Consider the following 22,867-nt stretch of genomic DNA (forward strand, 5'->3'; position numbering starts at 1 on the left):
AGTAAGTTAAAAGTTGGGAATCAAAATACATCTTAGGATATTTATATTTCAACTGTACTGATTTCATAAGAGCACTATGAATATACTCTTCTGTTTAAAGTCTTGATATATAAAACCATTTAAAGCTGGGTTATCTAATCATCATTATTGAATTATTGTAACTACTACTTTGGGAGGTAAGATATGTATACTAGTGATTAGTTCTTCCCTGTATTTTATTTTGAAAAGATCTGACTGGCATAAAGAAACATGAAATTAACCTCTATTTACAACTTATCCCTTTTCTTTTTAATATGTAAACTTTAATGACTTATAAAAAATAGAAACAATTTCAAATATAGATCGGATACCTATCATGTTAACTTAGCCAAAACCTGAGAATTAATACAGAAGTGTGTTAAATGCATGCCATTAAACAACAACAACAAAAAGCTCCAAAAGACTGCTGTATAAAATGGGTTGCAAAATCATTAGTCTGCTACTTGAAAACTGGCTTTTATTCCCCCAGAACTTGTATGTTCCATGTATCACTATTCTCTGGTTGATATGTGGCTAGAAAATTGTGAAAATGGAGGCTTTTCTGGTAGCAAAAGGGTTAAGTTCTTTTTGCTTTACCAGTTTCAAATTACAATGAGAAGCCTCTTCTTTCCCAGCAGGGTTGTGCTTACATTACTCTTTAGATCTCTCTTGAAAAGGGCTGGTATATTTGTGCCTGCTGGAGGTGGAATTAACAGTAAGAAGGAGAAAGGGATTGAATGGATTTACAGGAAGGATTTCAAGTAAATTCAGGGGAACACATTTATTTGAATAGTACAACCTTGAGTGTTATTTTACACTAGGAGGACACAAAAGATGTTAAAGTTATCACCAAGCTGCCGGACAAATATATATTCCAACACCAAGGTGCAGATCAGCCTAGATCTGTGATTCAGAAATCAGGATTTGTCTTGGGAAGAGCTCAAGGGTTGAGAAGAACTCAAGAGCAAGTGAAGATAACTTGGGAACTTCAGTTTATCAGAAGATCAGCTTTCGTTAATTCAAATACCAAAGGCCTGATCATCCTAAATTCATATAGGAATGCATAGGTCATCCGATCAAATACTATTAGTCGTCTTCTGCCACATCAATGAAGCAAAAACTCTTAACAACTGTGGATAATTGGAAATCCAAGTTTCAGCTTTCGTAGAAATAACTACTTTTGACACATTCCAAAATATTTAAAATAGGAACGGAAAATCAGTGAGGATGTTGTGTTCAGAAATGTCACTGTCATGAAGAATAGGTAAATTTGTTTGTTCAGCTACTGGGAAACTGGACCTCCTAGGAATTTTTTTTTAAGAGAAGAAGGACTAAAAATATCAACTTTTGCTTTTGGACAAAAATGCATCTGACTGCATTTTTACTTAGGGGTATTGTGGCTTTTCTCTGGAGCTGCTGGGTTCTAGTGGGTTATTCAAAAGGAGGCTTGGGAGACAATCATGTTCACTCCAGTTTTATTTATAGAAGACTACGGAACCACGAAAGACGGGAAATACAGAGGGAAATTCTCTCTATCTTGGGTTTGCCTCACAGACCCAGACCATTTTCACCTGGAAAACAAGCGTCGTCTGCGCCTCTCTTTATGCTGGACCTGTACAATGCCATGGCCAATGAAGAAAATCCAGAAGAGTCGGAATACTCAGTGAGGGCATCCCTGGCAGAAGAGACCAGAGGGGCAAGAAAGGGATACCCAGCCTCTCCCAATGGGTATCCTCGCCGTATACAGTTATCTCGAACAACGCCTCTGACCACCCAGAGCCCTCCTCTAGCCAGCCTACATGATACCAACTTTCTGAATGATGCAGACATGGTCATGAGCTTTGTCAACTTAGGTATGTCGTTCATTTATTTGTTAATCTGTGTTATTACAAAGTGGAAGTTTTCCTAATGGTAAAGGAGCTACTTGGTAGGTGGTCATGTTTATATAAAGTCATTTTCTATAACTCTCCTCTCTGGCTTCTGTTTCCTTTCTTTCCTTGATGCTATGTAAGATTTTGCCTTAGGCAACAGAGTCAAATGTTGTTTTAATAAGAAAAGCTGTAATTGAACACTTATAGCTCAGTTAGATTTGAATTTTTTACATCTTGTTAAAATTTCAAACTTGCTTAAACTTTTGAATGAAAAAGCGATAAAGAAAGGAAATTTATGCGACTATGCTATGGGGGGAAAGGAAAAAGAAAAGCAGCAAGCACTTACAGAGGGGAAAGTAAAAGTGACATTCTGAATCATTTTTTTTTTTTACTAGCAACTTGAAGAATGTATATCTTTATATGCAGCTTCAAAAATCTCATCTAGGGGAAGTAACTAATGTAAAAATATTGACATTAAGTTAGCTAAGATCAAATCATACTTTAAATGATTACTATCAAATAATCCAGGGAGGGGTCCTGAAATTCTATGAAAAATATTTTTAAAAGAACCTTCAATCTAACATTTCCTAAATGTAGTGATTAAACTATGTTATACCTAGTGAATTTTTTCCACACGCAAGAAAAATGTAAAACACCCTCTCATGCTCTTTGTATAAATTTCTTTACTTGAGAACAGTTCTTTAGTAGAAAATGTCTGAATAGCAACAATATTATTAAATAAGTTTTAAAATTATTTCTTACTCAATGCTAGTAGTTCATAGTAGTTTTTCAATAGTGACAATATCAAATGGCAAATTAATGCTTACTATTTCCTCTTACAATAATATTAAAGAACTTATCAATTTAAAATGACTTTACAAGAGCTGTTGTTTTCGTTAATGTTATTCAAACCAAATGTGAAAACTTACTGTTTTCAAATAGTCAAAGGAAATTTACATAGAATATATTTTATTTTTGAAGACTAAAAATTTTATAAACAAATTTAATCAACTGGAAATATTTGAAAATTTTTAATGTCAGAACTTTTAAAACTTTAAAAATGCAATCTGCCTTGATTTAAAAGCCACATGTTTTACGATACACTTAACTAAAAACTTCCTCATTCAATATCTCAAAGGAAATATTCCTTGAAAAGTCAGATAGCAACAAATCTTAATAACACATGGATGCTTTTATAATATATGTTTCTTAATATGCCCTGCTCATTTGCTCTTAGCAATGCTAGCATGAAGGATAAGGTGCTTAATAAATCATGTTTTATGTTACTCGAAACAACGCTCTCATTATTAAGTTTTAGTAAGTCATCATTTGTTGCATTAATCAGGTGTCTCAGAGGCCTTTTCTTCTGCATATAATTAACTGACTTCATTTGACACTTTTAAGTCATTAAAATGTAACTTAATTCCAAATCTGTTGGATTGCTCTTTCCTAGGATAAAGGAAAGACCCATACAGATGTGGGTCATGAAACATTTTACTTTGTAGCAAAAGTATTATTCAAGAATTTAAATTAGTTTTGATACATTTGTAGAAAATTTGAAGCAGCCTAATTTGCATACTCATAAAACAAATTACAGAAAAAATTAGTTCAAAATACCTAAAATCTGACAGAAAAATGTGTTATGCTATACACTTTGAAAAACAAGAACTGTCATGAATTTGCTCTAATACTATATTTTATTATGATTAGAAAAATATTAAGTATTATTTTTGAATTTGTTTGCCAGTACTTGTTATAAATCTAAGTAGAACAAGAAAGTCCAAAACAATAAAAACATTTTTATTCAGGGATTTCTAGAATGTATATTTTTCATCAATGAACATATACATCTTCAAATCAATGAAATTTTTGTTATTATTGGTTGAGTTACAATAACACAGTAGGTTACTAGCTTATCATCTATACCAAAAAATTTTATTATTCAACTTTCTCTACAGAAACAGTATTGAATATAATCTTCAGAAAACTTTATTTTTAAAATGCTTGAACAGCTTAATAATGACTTTTCTTCAATACCAAACTGTGTCACTTCTTGTTTCTTCATCTAATAATTTCAAACTAAATGTCTCACATGATATACTACAAAATGATTCTGAAACTAGGTGAGTTTCTCTTAGTAGTATATAAGGAAAGCTGAACCACAGTGTGATCCCTAGATCGTGCCCTTTTAATGTACTCCAAACTTGTGACCAATGACTACTTAGTAAAAAGCTTTAACTGCTCTATCTTTTGCATAATAAAATAGGGACAAGCATACTCATAAAAGGCAAAAGTGCAAAACCATTATTAATTGCACCAAGAATTTCAGTTTCTTTTACTGTAATGTTTATTAGCTAATATTAACTGCTACTTGTTTGGTGATCTTGAAAGTCTCAAAAGAAGTTTACTTTTTGGTGTCTTAAGGGAAATGTATATTATGGAGACTAGATGCAAATAACTCAAATTAGCAGTGTAGAATGGATTTGTACTGAGTAAGTCACCTGGATACTTAAATATGTGAAAAGAATCTGTTGACATTTCCTATAATAAGATGAATTATATAAATAGAGTTGAGTGGCATTCTTTATAAAATACATGTATGTTATCATTTTCAGAGTAAACAATGTATTTTTGCATTCATGTTGTCATTCAGAAAGATACCTTGTTCTAACATAGGTTATGCTAATCACAACAATTATACTTAATGCAAACTTAGAATCATATGTAGTAAAATATTTACTTCTTATCTTTCAAGTAAGATTAGATTTGTGTTGATAAGTGCAAAATTGAATTTACTAAAAGAAAAAATAAAATGCAAATAAATTGCCTTAAGGCATGTAAACATCTAAATATAAAATCAAATATATCATTTTTACATATAAATTATTTTAGTGATTTGTTCATTTTGAAGAAACTGATATAAATGATTGTGTGAAATGAAATTTTCTAGTCTATTTTATTTATTATTCTTAGGCTACATTTTGTCAGTCCATAGTATCGAACTTTTGCATATTTAACTCACTGTTTTTGTTTTTTGTTTTTGTTTTGCTTAAAAGTGTTGAGTATCAGTGGAGTTTTTGCTTAGCTAATACCACTTTGATAATATTTTTCCTTGCTAACATCTCTTTCACAAAATGTGAAGGATCAGTTGTTATACTAAATCTCAATGCAGATGAAAGGAATGACTAGAGCATGTGTTTGCAATATTTAGTTAGTGTTTTGCTTGTTTATGTAAAGATAAACATGTAGTTGTTTCTGAGATCTTTTAGTTAGAAAACATCTTTCTTTGACTACTTGTAATAGTACACATAGAATGACAACATTGTAGATGTTCTAGAAGAAATTACAAAAAAAACAGTGAAACAGGAAATTTATGTTTGTATTATTCTTTGTTTACATGTATCTTTATGAAAACTTTAAGTATACTAAGGGTTCTTGACTCATTTGATTGGTTGGTTTGGAGTCCAATGTTTCTTAAGTATATTTTAATAATATGTATTAATTTTCCAACATAAATCTTTTAAATGTATTTTTATTCTTTCATATTTTATAAATATATTTAGTATGCTAGATATAAAAGAAAAGCATACTTTTAAAAACTTTAAATTCCCCCACACTTGCTTCCTCGAGTCCTTAAAAACCTCTTGGTACTGCAAGAATTAATGCTTATGTCCTCAGTTGATACATTTGAAAGACATCATTGATATTAACTGTTGCTTTTGGCTGATTTAAGTACTCAGAAAAGAGGAATTTATATGCGTATCCACCTATGATACCTATCTATGTAGTGTGTCCAAAAGGGTGATTAACACTTGTGTAACATAAACACACCCATAAACACATACAAGAATTTTTGTGAAAGGTGGATGAGTTGGAAGAAATGATAATCTTTAGGTTATATATTCATGAATTATGCCTAGAACACAAAGTGATAATATTGGTTAAAACAACAACCATTCTTTAACATATTTAATTTTGGGAAAAAATGGCATTGCTAAAGGCTGACACCTTTTATTCTGTTCTTCAACAACCCAAGCATTCATGGATGTGACTAAAGGGATTCGTCTTCTCCTTTAAAGCTATTTGATTGTCAAATGACTAGCCTGGATGTCAGAGATAGCTGTAATTATGGTTTAATTCCAGGGTTTCTTTTTGTAAGTTTTAATGGTTACACAAATAGCCAGTTGCAGAAGTTTGGTAAGAAGTAACTGCTGGAAATACGTAAAAAGCATTGAACACAGGCTAGTGGGACTTGAGACTGCCTCAATCACCCTTTCATTCTTCCATTTTCTTTCATATCACCTCCCTCTCCCTTCTCTCTCTCTCTAACCCCTAACATGTTTTGGGCCTTTCCCCTTTAGTTCTGAAGTCTCTGTTGGCCCCAGGCTCTTTTGGCACCCCTCCCTAGACCACCCCCCTCCCTTCCTGGGGTCTGCTTTTAGTCCTAGTTTCTTCATAGCTAGAGGCTTAGATTAGTTGGAAATCAATTAGTTCCAGTTTGAGAATTTAGGTACAGTCTCCTGTTTTCTCTCTAGTTGAGAAGGAAAAGGTTATGACGTGCCAATTGCAGCCTCCACCCACTGGGAGAAAAGCTCCCAAGGGCATCAGAACTGCCTTGGCTCTTGCCACCCCTGTAATTGTTTCTCCATCATCCCATTCTTTCCTCCTCATCTCTTCCTGAGAATCCCATTGACAGAGTTTAATTGGCTTTTGCCTTTACTATTTTATAAAACAGTTAAAATTTAAAAGAGGAAGTGTGAAGGAAAGAAAAAAAATACAACATTGGACAAAAATAACAGTATTCAAACATGCGATTCCCATTTAGTTTATAAAAAAACCATTACTCGTATTATCATTGTTTAATATTCATAGTACTTCTGGGAAGAAATTACTATTTGCTTTTTTTTTTTTTTTAAGTTGAGAAAAGTTGATGAGACAGAATAAAGAGATCAAGAGTAACAGTTGGAGGCATAGCACACTGAGGACGAGCTGGAAAAACAAAAGAAAATATGCTTTTAAAAAGTACTTGAAAGAAGGAAAATGAATGAAATGAGTTGTTAAAGACTGGTCTTTGACTTGTGCAGGTGGAGTTTGTGTGGGGAAATCCTCAGTCTACCTCGTACTGTCACAGCTGCTAATTCAAAATCCCAACCACATCAGCTCCAGGGGAAAACCCTTTCATCCTTACACACTAAAATGCCCAAGTGGGGAAAAGAGGGGGCGTCTCAGTATTTGTGGACGAAGAGCATACAGACGGGCTACTCACATTCACAGTCATAAATAATGTAGTAGCTCGGCTTTAAAAAAAAAACCACAGGTTGAAGGAAGAGCCTTCCCTGACGCAGAGAGAGAGGCTGAGATCTGAGGAGCCACCGAGAGGGCTGGAGGCAAACAATGAATCCCTTGTTCTTAGTAATATTTATGAGTGCTTCTTTGCACCTTAAGTTCATATTTTATTGGCTGGGCTGTGGGGTTTCCCCATTTGCTCATCTCTTAAAATAATACCCTTGGCTAAGATATCCTTGAAAACACACCAGTCAGCGCTGACAACCAGTTCATTTATTTGGGGGTGGGGTGGGGTTGGGCGGGGAGTAGGGAAGAGATCTGTTTTGATTTTGATGTCAGATTGGGATGTTTAAAATTCAGCTCACCAAGTCTGACCATGAAGTAAAAATAATGCAGTATTTACCTGCTTTTTTTTTTTTTTTTGAGAGATGTTTAAAGGAATTCACATAACCAAGTAGTAACTCTTGGTTTGTGTAAGTCTTGTCCAAATGATTGAGTAAATTCTAGTCCAACAAAACAGAAACAAAATTTATGAAAGTGTACAATATTTATGATGAGAAAAAATCATCATTTGTAGATTAGTAAAAAAAGATATTTCATGGTTTGGGGAGAGAAAAAATAAACAAAAGCAACCTAGAATAACAAACTTGCACACCACAGACAGTGTATTGTCTTCTGGTTGGAAGGCAGTAAACTGAACACATATTACATAAAATAGAAAAGCCAAAACCCTATGTAGTTTTGAATAGTTTCAGATAGACATTAAACTTGGGTAAGTGCTATTTTGTAATTTCTACGATAATGAAGATTCTTGTCTTCATAATGTTAAGTCCTTTCGTCTTTCTTTTCATAAACAATGGTGCATGGTGTTTATATTCCAAGAAGTAATTTTGTATTTTCGAAACAAATGAATCTAAATAAACTATTTCTTAGACATTATGCTTAAATAATTTCTTTTTAGAAGTGAATGTTAGCATTTTTACTGTCCTTATTAAACAGATTTCCTAAAGTTGTTAGGGATAAAGACAATAGTTTCAAAAGGCATGAATTTTGTTAAGGATGATAGGACATATGTCAAAACTGCGAGACTTGACATTTGTAACATTTATGAAAACCTTCAGCTGTTTTTTAATATGAGAAATTGAATACTATTTGTTGTGCAGATTTTTGTCCCTGTTGTGAGTCTGCAATTAGCCTCTTTTTAAAGGAATAACACTCATTTCTAGAGACTTAATTCCATGGCATGTTACTGCTCATGTGAATTTAAAGTTTAATTATAAATTAATTTTGTTTTATTTTCTGTGCTTCCATTGCAAAAGTAGAGTAGCACAGGGCAATCCAGAATGCCTGGATCGGAATCCATAATTCCACTAGCAATGTGATCTTGAGCAAGTTACTTAAATTTTCTGTGTCTCTGTTTCCTTATCTAAAAAAAAAAGTGTTTTTCCATTGGTGTTGATAGAATTACATGAGCTAATTAGCACACAATTTTAAGACCAGTATTTGAAGCAGAGTAAGGCTTAGAAATACCCATTACTGTTACTAGAGTTGTATTGGTATTCATCACGTGTACTATATTTGCAGGAGTAGCTGTATCATCAATAGAGTTCAGTGCAAACTGAAATTCAAAAATTCTTAAAAATTTTAGGATGGTGGCATCAGAGTACTAGACCAAATGCAGGACCCTTCTAAGCACGGGATCCATGACACCAACCCTACTGATTTGACTGTATGCTGTCATGGCAGGAACCATGTCCTATCATGTCCTATTCATCTCTCTCTCTCTCTCTCTCTCTCTCTCTCTCTCTCAACTTTCAGTGGTTTATCAGGGTCCCAGAAGGAACACTATATGTAAACTAAATCATCTGAGGAGATTCTAACAAAAGTTATGATGTCTATAGTGCTATGCGCAGGATTTTTCAGCAAAACAGGAGATAATGAAGTACCCAGGGACAGCAGGGAACCTTCATTCCTTCTAGGCTGAGGGAGGAAATAGTTGCCAGACAACTCAGAGGAGAGATACATGGAATAGGTATCTGAACTGTGGCTGCTGGGAGAGAGACATTGTCAGTGTATACTCAGCTGGAAGGGAGTAATGGAATAAATATCCACAGCAAGGTTTTCCACCATCCATTCATCGATCCTCAGTCAAAGTCCAAGATCCACGGAGCCCAGTGGTGTAGCCCCTGTAAATCAGCTTCTTCATGCAGGAGGCAGAGTAGAGAAATGTGGAAAATAGAACTTGAGGAACAAATATAAGTTATTTGGCACAATTGGATAAATGAGTAATCGGATATTCAGTCAACAAGAACTCTAGAATCATTTTAATTTTAGTTCAAGTTACTGACACGTATTTTGGATTTCATCTTATTTATTCTAAAGTCAAAAGAGTACCATAAATTAGCGTGAGAGATAATTATTTCAGGAGTTGATGATACAAAATAGTGAAAATAGAGGCAGCCTTTTGGCTTAGAGGTTGACACCACTTGGGAAGCCCATATCCTATATTAGAATCTGTGGGTTCAAGTTCCAGCTCTGCTTTCCAACTCAAGCTTAGTGTTAACATGCATCCTGGGAGGCAGCATGTGATGGTCCATGTATTTAGGTCTCTGCCATTCAGGGGTTCAAGGCCCTTGCTTTCAGCCTGGCTCTGCCCCAGCATTTGCAAGTATTTGGAGAGTGAACCACTGGATGAAATCAATCTTTTTCTCTCTGCCTCTAAAATAATAAATACATATGTAAATAAAGCTTAAAATAGTAAAAACAAACAACCTGTTGAAAAAATTAAATTATATATAGGTCAGTAATTTCAGCTGAAATATCAAAATTATCTTAGAGTAAACTAAAATTAAAAACAAAGCTAAAGAGCCCAAACCCTGTATTCCCAAAACAGGAAGAAGCAGTGTTTTCAGATTGTAATACAAATAGCCTGTGATTACCAATCAAAAATTGGTATTGTAAGTGCTAGATAATTGCAAAGAGGTACAGCAACTGTGAAGAGCAATGCATTTTAAAATCTTTTGGACAATTTGTTTTTATTCCTATTCCCTGTCTTCTGAAATGACCCATGATTGTGTGTTAAAGTTTTAGAATTCTGAGTGGAGTAATGTGATATTCTCACATGTAGCATTCACATTCCATTGTTAATGTTGCAAGTGAAAATAATGTTAGGATGAGGTAAATTGGGATTATAGTTTTTCTTCTGTGCCACCTTTACTCTCCCCTGGAAGAGCTCTTTTGACTCAAATAGGGAGAATTTAGTGGAGGAGCAGCTATGTCAGCTATTTAGTTCCCATAAATAATCAACCACTAAGCCTTCAGGCCGGAGTCATCTCCCCTGCCCTTTAATCAAGAGGAGCACTGACTAGAACAGCTCCTTTCTAGTATTGTCCATGTTCCCTTCAAAGCTGCTGAGGATGACTATTTTACTTCTCTAATTATTAAAAGTTGAAGAAAGGAGGGTTCAGCTTGGAAATTGGGTAGGCTGCTCTGCAAATAACCTTGGTGTAGGCACTGAAGACTTACACAGTGCCAAGATGTGAAGGTCATCAATAAAACAGCTTTTATGGTTAATGTTTTGTAGAGAGAGAGTGGAGGGGGGTCACTGTTTTTTCTTCAAGCCTCTTAGTAGGATTTAAGATTTAGGGTTTTGGAGTCAGATTAGTTTGAATGCCAATCTTGAATTTAACAATGGTATATCATTGAGCAAGCTGTTTCACTTCTTTGGGACTGCTTTTTGTTTGTTTGTTTGTTTGTAAAGTGGAGGTTATAATAAAGAATGGAGGTTAGGATTCAGTGTTGTGAGGGCATAAGCCTTTAATCCTACTGAGATAAGTACTCTATTAATGATCTCTACCGCTACTACAATTATTTCCCCTAGAATAGAATCTATGGGGTATTTAGGTTGCAGTAGATCTAAATTAAGTTCACTAGACTTTGTCAAATAATTGCCTTGCTGAAATTCTGAAGCATTATGCACACAACTTTTTCTCTCCCCAGAGAAAATGAACCCTGGATTTTCTTGACTCTGTTTTCGAGTTGGACTGTAAATGGACTCTGTTTCTCAGTAGGGTGTCTGGGAAAGGTCAATCCATGATGGTGCCCTCATAAGAGTGACTACAGTGCTTCCCTTTGAGCGCCCAAAGGCACTCTCTTCTGTGATGAGCTGCTGAAAGTGCTTTTCTTCTTAGATTGGTCAGATTCTTAGAAGTAGTCAATGATTTTACTTTAGATTCAGATATTACCTGTTTAATTTCCTTGCCTCTTATGGAGAAGGGAGACTGGTTGCAATTCAAATTAGAGGATATTTGATTGCAAAGACATAGACACTTTCTAGAAGAGCCTTTAAAAGAAAGAAAAATTATGAAAAATTTTTAATTTTTTTGTTGATAATTCAATTTGGTTTTTGAGATTTACTTTCTGAAAAGTTGACTCATGTTTAATTCCAGGTGAGTGAGCTCTTGTATTCTAAGTTGAAAAGTCATCCTTCAAATAATCATTCAATTCTGAAACTTTTAGTATTTTCCGTACCTTACGTTATGTTTGAATTTATGATTTATGATTTGTAGCTTTTATAATTAGTATAATTATTTATATTTCTATTAGTATTTTTTTAAATGTAATAGCATTCAATCTAAATATGGTGGTTTTCCTAAGCAAGTTGTTTTGGGCTGATTTTATTTTTAGGTGCTAGCCAGATCTTTTTGCTCATTTTCTTGAGATATAATAACTGTCATAATCAGGCACCGCGGCTCACTAGGCTAATCCTCTGCCTGTGGCGCAGGCACTCTGGGTTCTAGTCCCGGTTGGGGCGCCAGATTCTGTCCTGGTTGCTCCTCTTCCAGTCCAGCTGTCTGCTGTGGCCGGGGAAGGCAGTGGAGGATGGCCCAAGTGCTTGGGCCCTGCACCCGCATGGGAGACCAGGAGGAAGCACCTGGCTCCTGGCTTCCGATCGGTGCAGCATGCTGACCGCAACGCGCTGGCTGTCATGGCCACCTGGGGGGGGGTGAACCAACGGAAAAAAGGAAGACCTTTCTCTCTGTCTCTCTCTCTGTCTAACTCTGCCTGTCAAAATAAATAAATAAATAAATAACTGTCATAATATTTGATACAGGATTATAACTTTGGATTTAATTCCAAAGCCACATAAAATGTCATCCATGAACTGTGGACATATAGATTCATAGAACACACATTGTAAAGGCATTATATTGATTTTTGATATTTCATAATATATTGAGTGGGCAATGTGGATTTATTTATGTTTCATTATTTGATAAGATGATCACTGCTAGCTTTTTACTTATGATGAGTAAAATTCTTGGAATAAAATATGGATTCCATCTATGTAGATGGAATTTGATGTTTATGATTTTTCACTTTCCCACTGTCACAAACCGTTATTCTCTAGTTATTTAAGCTGAAGAATTTTATTTAGCAGAATTAAATTAACTACTTATTATTTTTATATGTGTAATACATTTAAAATATATGACATTATCAGGTTGTAGTATATTTGTAGCAATCGTAATTAAAACAACAATTAACAACCACAGACGTAATTCCTGGGCAAGAAATTGGACCAAGTAATTTTCATGTATTATTTCAGTTAATCAGCATCACAATTCTGCGGGTAATGTGAAAGTGGAGAGTTATAACCCTGCTAGTAAATGGTAGGCTCATTACTGGAACCCTGATACGTCTGGCTACAAATTTCATGTTCTTTGCCATCATTTTTTAGCTTGGTAACCCATTTTAAAACAACAATGAGGATAATTGGTACTTAACAAAATTAACTTTATGTGCATTATGTATTTTTACCTAAATTACTGTAGTATGTAACACTCAAAGCAGATACAGAATGCAAATCTATGGAAACTAGAGTTCTGAAAGGTCATTCATTCAGCTATTTAAACATACAAGATGACTACCTACTATTGGATCACACGCTGCGGGGAAGACTGCTTATTTCATTGCCAAGATCCCAGGGCAATGGAGCCATGTCTAGGCCCAGAATCTTTGATTCTTATGCCAGAATTTTTTCGCTTAATGTTGCATATTGTAAATAAATCACACCAAAATGTAGGGCAAAGTAAAATTATAAACTAACAAACATTATTTAAAAGAATTTGTTTTTTGTTGTTTAAGTAGCTAGGCTGAATCAACCTCTTATCCAGAGAAAATATATTTCAAACCTTAGTCCCTTAAGAAATTTTAAAAAGTAAATTTCTCACCAGTAAATGGAACTGAAGGAAACCCTTGAGTCCAAAAAAGCATGAAGTAAAACAGAACCAAGTTGCAGCAAAGCTTAATGGTTCTGTCAAAAACCTAGCTTTGTAGCTATAGGAATATTAAATGACCAATATGGAAGTTCCAGCGACTTTGAAGGAAATATGTAAGAAGAAAGCTTACATTTTGCTCTGGATACTTACTGTACATCCATAAAAAATGTGACTCAAATGCTCATTATTTATTTCTACTGTACTCAGGAATTAGGGGTAGAGATATGTAGTTTTTTAAAATTAAGTTGTGTTATGGTCTAGATCTTGACCACTGGCCCAACCTTACTTCAACTATATTTGATAAAGTTTTTCACTTGTATTGCTTTGCTAAGAAGATTTTGTTAATGTTCATACTGAATATGATGCAGTTTCTGGTTATAATGAAATCAATGGTGATATATTTTACAACTTGGAAGAGAGTTGTAAGAATTAGCATAAGGATATTGGGTATTAGGTAATGATAACATTGTTGAGAAAAAAAATTGACCAGAATACTATGACTGCTTTACTCTTTACCAACTGCTTAGTGATTGAACTTGTGAGAGGAAAATCACAGCAAAATATAAATCTCATTTTGTCAGTATACTATTAAAGTTGTTGGTACTATACTTTCAATAAACACCAACAAAATATCAAGTCATCAAAGTGAAATAATAAAAGTAGAATTTAAGATTTGTAATGCTGTCTGTTCTATTGGATATTGTCCTCGACAAGTAGCAGGTAGGTACTCTGTATTTCTAAAGTGCAAGACAGCATGCAAATAGCATTCTCAGTGCTGAATTATTTAGTTCTCATAAACTGAGCATATTTTGTAGATGAGGAAAGTAAGAACTTGGGTTTTAAAGATATTTCTCCAAAGTCATTTACCGTGTAATGGGAAGAAATGGATTCAGAGTTAAACCTATTCACTGCTATACTCTGTTGCCGTCGTAAATGCTGCTGCGACTGGGGCATTGCTTGATTTCCTTTCAAAGTTCTATATATTTATCCAACATGTTGTGTATTGCATTTGGAATATTTCATTTAAATTAGTAATGAACAAAAATGTAATAAAATGACATGAAGACATTTTAGAGAAAAGTTTCAATTAGTTTACCAACAGTCTTCTCCCTGGAGTTCAACTCTTACAGGCTTTTGATAAGAATTGTGTTGCTGTGATCTTTGGAAGGAAGCAAATGTTCACAAAGTACAGAGGGGATGATGAATTTTGCAGACACCATGGGTATTGATTTTGTGCTGTGCAACCTAACTTGTCAGTAACAAGGAGTGGAGAGGTGATCTGTAGCGTTGCTTCCTACCTTTAAAGGATAGCAGTAACATTTCACCAAACAACAGAGGCAAAATATCAACTTTGCAAACAGCAATAAAGCCTTAAAAGCAGTGTTTGGAGGCTGGAATAAAGTAATAGTGAGTTCATTTGGATGCTGTAAGATTTCCAAACTGCCAGCTTTTAAGGCCACACAAGCAGGGCTAAGTCTGACTGCCTGGCCTCAGCATCTCTGATCCAACCCGAGACTGGCCAGTGCATCTTATGGAATACCTACTAAAAGTGGAACGTTGGGTTGCAGGACCATTTATGACCAACAAGTTATAAATTCTTGCAGGTAGAAACTGGCAGGTAACCTCTGCTTCATACTCCTAGCTACAGTTAAATCCTCCTCCTCGTACCATGTAACATTGAACATTCCACGTTTAATGCATGTGTCTTGATCTGCAGCAGCCATAACCCTAATCTCTTGCATGTGTAAATTGAGTTCCTTTCACAAGGCTCACTCACAGTCCCTGAGCTGTACAAAAAGCTAAATGTATTATTTTTGCTTCTTATGTATTTTATGAATTAAAGGCTAAAGGTTTGGGCTAATTAGTTATTTTTTCCACAAAAATATTTCTGAAACTTCTGCATTTCTCAAAGCAAAATGAGAAAGTGTATGAGGACATCTATGTCCCGGTTACATTCAGTTCTCTGTAACTGACAGGGGCAACCAAAATAAAATAGATTTTCTCTCTTTGTCTTCTTTACCCAGCCATTCCTACTCAATCTATTACAACTTTATTTTAATATAAGGAGAACAGTATCTGATTCCTAATTATTTAGTCTGAGATGTACTTAGGGTGTCAGAAGATAACAGTGTAGTTTGAATAGGTTAAGCATTTCATTTAATTTTAGTTAGAGTAATTCCATTGACATAGGCTAATTCAAACACTTTAATCCTAATTATTCAAGTCTCCTGGTCACATACAATCATTTACACCTTTTAATTAGAATTCTGTGTAAGTATTTCCTAATGTATGTCATTGAAAATATTTTTATGTTTTTAAGAAATGTAATCTGAATTTTTTAGTTAAATAAATTTGAACTATACAGAGGAAATGCTGATTAAAAAAGTTTTCATATTCTTGGGACAGGACTTCTCAGTATGTTTTATGCTAATGATCATTGTGAATCTCTGGAAGGAGGCTATGGCTTACACTGATTCAAATACACATTGGAACTTTGAACAACAGATCCTCAACTGTGCTTTCTATCATTGGAAATTCATTCCTAGAAGCACTGTTCTATGAGGAAATACTGCTTTAAAAAAGGAGTTTTGAAAATAGGGCAGGTAGAATATTGTGAAATTCTAATCTGTTGGCACTGTGGCCACATTGTATCTAAAATTGAGGGGCCAGCTTTGTGGAGTAGCAGGTAAAGCCTCTTCTGCAATGCCAGCATCCCATATGGGTTCCAGTTCGAGTCCTGGCTGCTCTACTTCCAATCTAGGTCCCTGCTAATGACCTGGGAAAAGCAGCCAAAGATGGTCTAAGTCTTTGTGCCCCTTGTATGTAAGTTGGAGACCAGGAAGAAACTCCTGGCTCCTGGCTTCCTCCTGACCCACCCCTGGTTGTTGTAACCATCTGGGGAGTGAACTAGCAATGGAAGATTCTCTCTCTTTCTCTCTCTCCCTCTCTCTGTAACTCTGACATTCAAATAAATAAACAGATCTTTAAAAATTTATGTAAAATTTGAAAACCATTAGCAAGAGCAGATGTTGTGGTGCAGTGAGTTAAGCTACCACTTAGGATGCCTACATCCCATATGAGAGCCTGTTTGTGTCCGAGCTCTTCTCCTTCCAACCAGCTTCCTGCTACTGCATCCTGGGAGGAAGCAGATAATAGCTCCAGTGCTCGTGCCCCTGTCACTCACGTGAGGATGGGCTCCAGATCTCATCCTGGTCCAGCCTCAGCTTTTGTTGGCATTTGGAGAGTAAACCAGCAGATGGAGCATCTATCTCTGTTTCTTTCTCTGCCTCTCTCTTTGTTGTTCTGCCCTTCAAGAAGATGAAAATTTTAGAAAACGAGAAAGAAACAGGAAAAATGTTATAATTACATTATCTAAGGCCAACCATTGTTGAAATTTTTGTATATTCCCTTCTACATTTAAATATATATATTCATAGTTTGTGAATATTTATGCAAGCTGATACTTTTAATTTATTCTTTTTTAGTATATGCCTTTTTAATTTGCTAAGCAGTTAATCATTATTTATATAAATATTCTTTTATTGTTGGGCATGCATTTTTTCAGGTTTTACTATCGCATACTCTATTGTAATGGATAGCTTTATACGTATGAGTTTCAAAACATTTGTGGCTATTTCTGATAACCTTTTAGAATTCATTCTTAGAAATTGTTTCCAAGCCATCTTAAAAATACTATATTGCTTTTCAATAGGTTTGTTTCAATTTCTATTTGTATCATCAGTAAATGGTATTTTTCCAGACCAAAATTTGAATTACAATATGTCTAATCTAAAACATATCTTTTTTAAAAAATGATTTATTTAATCATTTGAAATTCAGAGTTCAGATAGAGAGGGAGAGACAGAAAGAGAAAGAGAGAGAAATCCTCCATCACTGGCTCACTCTCCAAATGACTGCGACAGCCAGTTATGGACCAGACTGAAACCTGGAACCAGGAGCTTCATCCAAGTCTCCCATGTGAATGCAGGGGCCCAAGTACTTGGGCCATTCTACGTTCCCAGGTGCATTAACAGGCAGCTGGATAGATAGATAGTAGGGCATCTGAGACTGAAACAGCTCCTATGTGGGTTGCAGGCATCACACGGGGAGGCCCAACGTGCAGTGCCGGTCCCTAAAACATACCTTTGAAAATTTGTAATTCTTCTGAGATTTAATGGCAACTTATATTTTCTCTTTGGTAAGTTCCATATTAATATTTTTGCTCATTTTTCTATTTGTCTTATTTCATGGTTGCTTATGCTTAGAAATTCTTGTGATTAGATAAACAGTAATTGTTCACTTTTATTTTTTCTCTATTAAAGCTTGGTTTCTTACTTTCCAGCCAACTTATTATTTTAACAGTAATGTGCAGATACTTCCAGATATTTAAGATTTTGGAAAACATAACGTCCACAATCTGTTTTAGAAATAATTGCTTAATTGTACTATAGGTGGCTACTAGAATAAAAATTAAAAACAGTGTGTGAATTTTATAGTATTCAAGGAGTCAGAGTTTGATAAATAAAATCAGGTGACCTAAGAGATTTATTCTCAATAATCTTATAAGCAAATGATTCTCTGTAATTTAACTCCAACATGCTCAGATATAAATTTATGTGACTGAAGCATAATTGAGAGGGTAGAGGTGTAATATCTCATTGTGTACACTTTTTGAAGGTGGCAACTTGAGAAAAGAGAGAGGGAATACTAAAAATGTATATATTTTTAATTGAGTATTAATTATATTTGTTTAGTAGAAAATAGATATGTTCTAGTCTAGTATCTAATTTATTATTTAGTAAAAGTTATGTCGCAGAATCCCAATATGTTTTGGAATAATTAATTTTTTTCCTTTGACATTTTGAGTGATCACATGGTTTGCAGAACATTCACAATCCACTTTTGTTACCATAACTTTAGCATTTTCTAGATAGATGCTTACTTCCAGAATTTATGGAAGAGTGCCAAGGTACGGCTATGTTATATTTCTGGCTAAACCTGGTATCTAAATAATGAATTGTAGGGGTTGGCTTTGTGTCTCAGAAGGTTAAGCCACCACATGAATGCTGGCATCCCTTATGTGCTGTCTGGAGTCCCAGCTTCTTTCTAATGGCCTGGGAAAGCAGCAGAGGAAGGCTCAAAAATTTGGGCTTCTGCCACCCATGTTGGAGACCCGGATGAAGCTCCTGGCTTCAGCCTGGTCCAGCCCTTTTCAGTAATGGCCTGGAAAAGCAGAGGAAGATTGTCCAAGTACTTGGGTCCCTGCCAGCCACACGGGAGTCCTGGAAGAAGCTTCTTCTTGACTTCAACCTGGCCCAGCCCTGGCCATTGCAGCCATTTGAGACGTCATCCAGTAGATGCAAGATCTCTGTCCGTCTCTGCCTCTTCCTCTCTGATACTCTGATATGCAAATATGCAATTAGATCTTTTTAAAAAAGTAAATGATGAATTATAGTTACACACATTCTATATCTTATCAACCTTTTAGTTTTAAAATTTTTCTAACATATATAATAACTTTTTAAATTTCAGTACTGTACCATAGTAAGTTATTTCAGGGTATTAAGCAACAATTAGAAATCCAAATTTAAGACAGAGATTGTGTTAACTGCAAAATAATGAATCAAATAATGTGTATCAAGACCAACAAAAAGAAGATGGTGAAGGTTACACTTTTATTTAACAAATGTAGGATTCAAAGGAAAATGAATAACGTGAAACACCTCATAGTAGCTGTGATCATAAACTATATAGGATTTTAAAAACCTCCAGCAATGCCAAATCTTTATGTGAAAAATAATAAATCAAAATGCATAAGAGAAAAATTATAAGTGTAATTAAGAGTTGTTAGAAACAAATTTGTTTTATGAAATCTTATCATACAATTGAAATTGCATGACAGAGCACTCACAAATGTAAATGTAAAGTATTAATGCACTTGGAAAATACAATATATAAATTAATTGACACATATCAGGATTTTACTTTGAAATACATTGATATGTATCTAATCATGTAGAAAATATACTTTTTTCAGATTTTATGGAACATTTAACTAAATCACTAGCCAGATGGTGCTTAAATGCAAAAATATTACAAAAATATGGAGAGTCAACAAGCCCATTAAAAACATGTTCAGATCATCCATAACTAGGTAGATGCTCGTAAAGCTACAGTGGTATACCACTACACATAACAGAAGTGGCTGAAATGGAAAAAGTAAAACAAACAAACAAACAAATAAGAAAACAAAACAAAAAAAAACACAAAAAAACTGAATTCAAAATACTAAGTGTTGCAAGGATGCAGGTCAACTGGAACATCATTATATATTCATAAAGTTGTACTTATGAAATGCATGAAGTTTGTATTTCTTAAACAAAAGGTAAGGTCACTGGGGAAAAACTACTTCCTTCCACCACAAAAAAAAAAAAAAAAAAAAAGAAAAAAAGAAAGAAAGAAAGAAAGAATTTCTGATAGGAGTACAAAGTGAACAGTCACTTGGATGATATCCTAGAAGCTTCTTTAAGCAAATTCTGCAGATATTCAGCAAAAGTGTCATTTAAATTTAAATAAGACTTGTGCACCAACTCTTACAAAGAGTTAAAAATACAATCTTCTGGCCGGCACCATGGATTACTAGGCTAATCCTCCGCCTGTGGCACCGGCACCCCAGGTTCTAGTCCCGGTCGGGGCGCGGAATTCTTTCCCAGTTGCTCCTCTTCCAGTCCAGCTCTCTGCTGTAGCCTGGGAGTGCAGTGGAGGATGGCCAAGTGCTTGGGCCCTGCACCTGCATGGGAGACCAGGAGGCTCCTGGCTTCGGATCAGCGCAGCATGCTGGCCGTAGCAGCTATTTGGGGGGGGTGTGTGTGAACCAATGGAAAGGAAGACTTTTCTCTCTGTCTCTGTCTCTCTCTCTCTCACTGTCTCACTCTGCCTGTCAAATATATATATATATATATATATATATATATATATATATAGGAGCAGGTTCCTATATGGCATGTCTGGCATCGCAGGCAGGCCTCACAAATCATTTTTTCAAAGGAGATTGGAGCCTCGTCACTTTGGCAGAAAGCGGGAAAAAATAAGAGAGAGTAAATCAAGAGTTATAAAAATTGAATTACAAAATTAAAAGCATGTAGAAAGTTACATAATATTTTAAAATAAAGTAGAATAACTTGATAGGGAAATGTGGAAAAGAGATTTTATTTCCATGGCAGAACTTCTAATTGAAATTATTTGCAAAAATGAAAATCAAGATTACTGTGGCAAAAATATTTTTTAAAAAGATTTAATTATTGGCCGGCGCTGTGGCTCACTAGGCTAATCCTCCGCCTTGTGGCACCGGCACACCGGGTTCTAGTCCTGGTCTGGGCGCCGGATTCTGTCCCGGTTGCCCCTCTTCTAGGCCAGCTCTCTGCTGTGGCCAGGGAGTGCAGTGGAGGATGGTCCAAGTCCTTGGGCCCTGCACCCCATGGGAGACCAGGATAAGTACCTGGCTCCTGCCTTCGGATCAGCGCGGTGTGCTGGCCGCAGCGCGTTGGCCGTGGTGGCCACTGGAGGGTGAACCAACGGGCAAAAGGAAGACCTTTCTCTCAGTCTCTCTCTCTCACTGTCCACTCTGCCTGTCAAAAAAAAAAAAAAAAAAAGATGTAATTATTTAGTTTCATGTCAGAATTACACAGAGAGAGGCAGAGAGAGAGAGAGAAAGGTCTTCCATCCGATGGTTCACTCCCCAATTGGCTGCAATGGCCGAAGCTGCTCTGATCTGAAGCCAGGAGCCAGGAGTTTCTTCCGGGTCTCCCACTCGGGTGCAGGGGCCCAAGGACTTGGGCCATCTTCTACTGCTTTCTCAGGCCACAGTAGAGAGCTGGATTGGAAGTTTAGTAGCCGGGTCTCGAACCGGTGCCCATATGGGATGCCGGCGCTTCAAGCCAGGGTGTTAAGCTGCTGTGCCACAGCGCCGGCCCCCAAAAATCTTAATTAACATACTTGCAATTGAAAAGAACAACACTTTTTAGTAGTAGTAGATTACTGACGCCATAAACAAGAGTGTCAAATGTTAAGTCAACAACAGGAGTCACTGTGTACTTACTTCTCATGTGGGATCTGTCCTTAGTGTTTGTCCAAAGTGAAGTAATGCTATAATTAGTACTGAAACAGTATTTTTACACTTTGTGTTTCTGTGTGGGTGCAAACTGATGAAATCTTTCCTTAATATATACTGAATTGATCTTCTGTATATAAAGATAATTGAAAATGAATCTTGATGTGAATGGAATGGGAGAAGAACTGGAAGATGGGAGGGGTGTGAGTGGGAGGGAAATTATGGGGGGGGGAAGTCATTGTAATCCATTAACTATACTTTGAAACTTTATATTTACTAAATAAAAAAGAAAAAAAAAGAAAAGAACAATACTTTTAAAAAAACATTCATCCTTAGCAATTGATTTTGTCCAAGAAATTAAAGGATGGTTTAGTTTTAAGAATTCTGTCAATTCAAAAAATCATAAAGATAAAATTAAAAAATACATAAATATAATTCACGGCATATCTAGCATAGTTGACATTCAGAGAAGATCATCTCAACACATAACTTCTCTATGAGACAAAATCATTTTCAAAAATATTCATAAAATGAGGTGAGTGTTTGGCACAGTGGTTGATACTCTCCTTGGTTCACCCACATCTTATATCAGAGTGCCTGAATTCGAGCCCTAGCTCTGCTTCCTATTCCAGCTTCTTGTTAAAGTGCACCCTGTAAGGCTGCAGATGATGATTCAAGTACTTAGGTTGCTGCCACTCGTATGGGAGACACAGATCGAGTTCCTGGCTCCTGGCTTAGCTTGGCCCATCTTTGGCTGTTGTGGGCATTTGGGGTGAACCAGTGGATGAAGAATCTCTGTCTCTATCTCCTCTCTCTGACTCTTTGAATTTCAAGTAAGATGAAAATTTAAAAAGTCATGGACTAGTTCCAGTGCTGTGGCTTAGTGGATAAAGCTGTTGCCTGCAGTGCCGGCATCCCATGTGGGCACCGGTTCAAGTCTCAGCTGCTCCACTTTTGATCCAGCTCTCTGCTGTGGCATGCAAGAAGCTCCTGGCTCCTGGCTTTGGATCAGCTGAACTCTGGACATTGCAGCCACTTGGGGAGTGAACTAGCAGTTGGAAGACCTTTCTCTGTCTTTGCCTTTGCCTCTCTGTAATTCTCTCTGCCTTTCCAATAATAAATAAATCTTAAACAAAAAGTCATGTACTCAGTCTAGTATACAATGAACACTTTCTTTATTGATAAATACACACAAACACTTACCTACACATACTTGCACAGAAATAAGACTAGATGAATGACAGTGAAATAATAAAAATAAATTTTAGTACAAATGCAACTTGGAATTGGCACTTCTAAAT

At 35.6% G+C, this 22,867-nt stretch overlaps 1 protein-coding gene across 1 annotated transcript in view; it reads left to right on the plus strand.

The window, feature by feature from the left end:
• The first annotated feature begins 491 nt into the window (after nucleotides 1–491).
• The window catches only part of BMP5 (bone morphogenetic protein 5), a 121,941-nt gene continuing 99,565 nt past the window's right edge, over nucleotides 492–22,867 (plus strand). The window contains exon 1 of the mRNA XM_002714515.5: nucleotides 492–1,871. Within this exon, the coding sequence (XP_002714561.1) occupies nucleotides 1,382–1,871 (490 nt within the window). The 5' untranslated portion in view covers nucleotides 492–1,381. The remainder of the gene's footprint in view (nucleotides 1,872–22,867) is intronic.

The sequence above is a fragment of the Oryctolagus cuniculus genome, chromosome 5 (genome assembly GCF_964237555.1).
Source record: "Oryctolagus cuniculus chromosome 5, mOryCun1.1, whole genome shotgun sequence".
Classification (NCBI taxonomy): Eukaryota; Metazoa; Chordata; class Mammalia; order Lagomorpha; family Leporidae; genus Oryctolagus; species Oryctolagus cuniculus.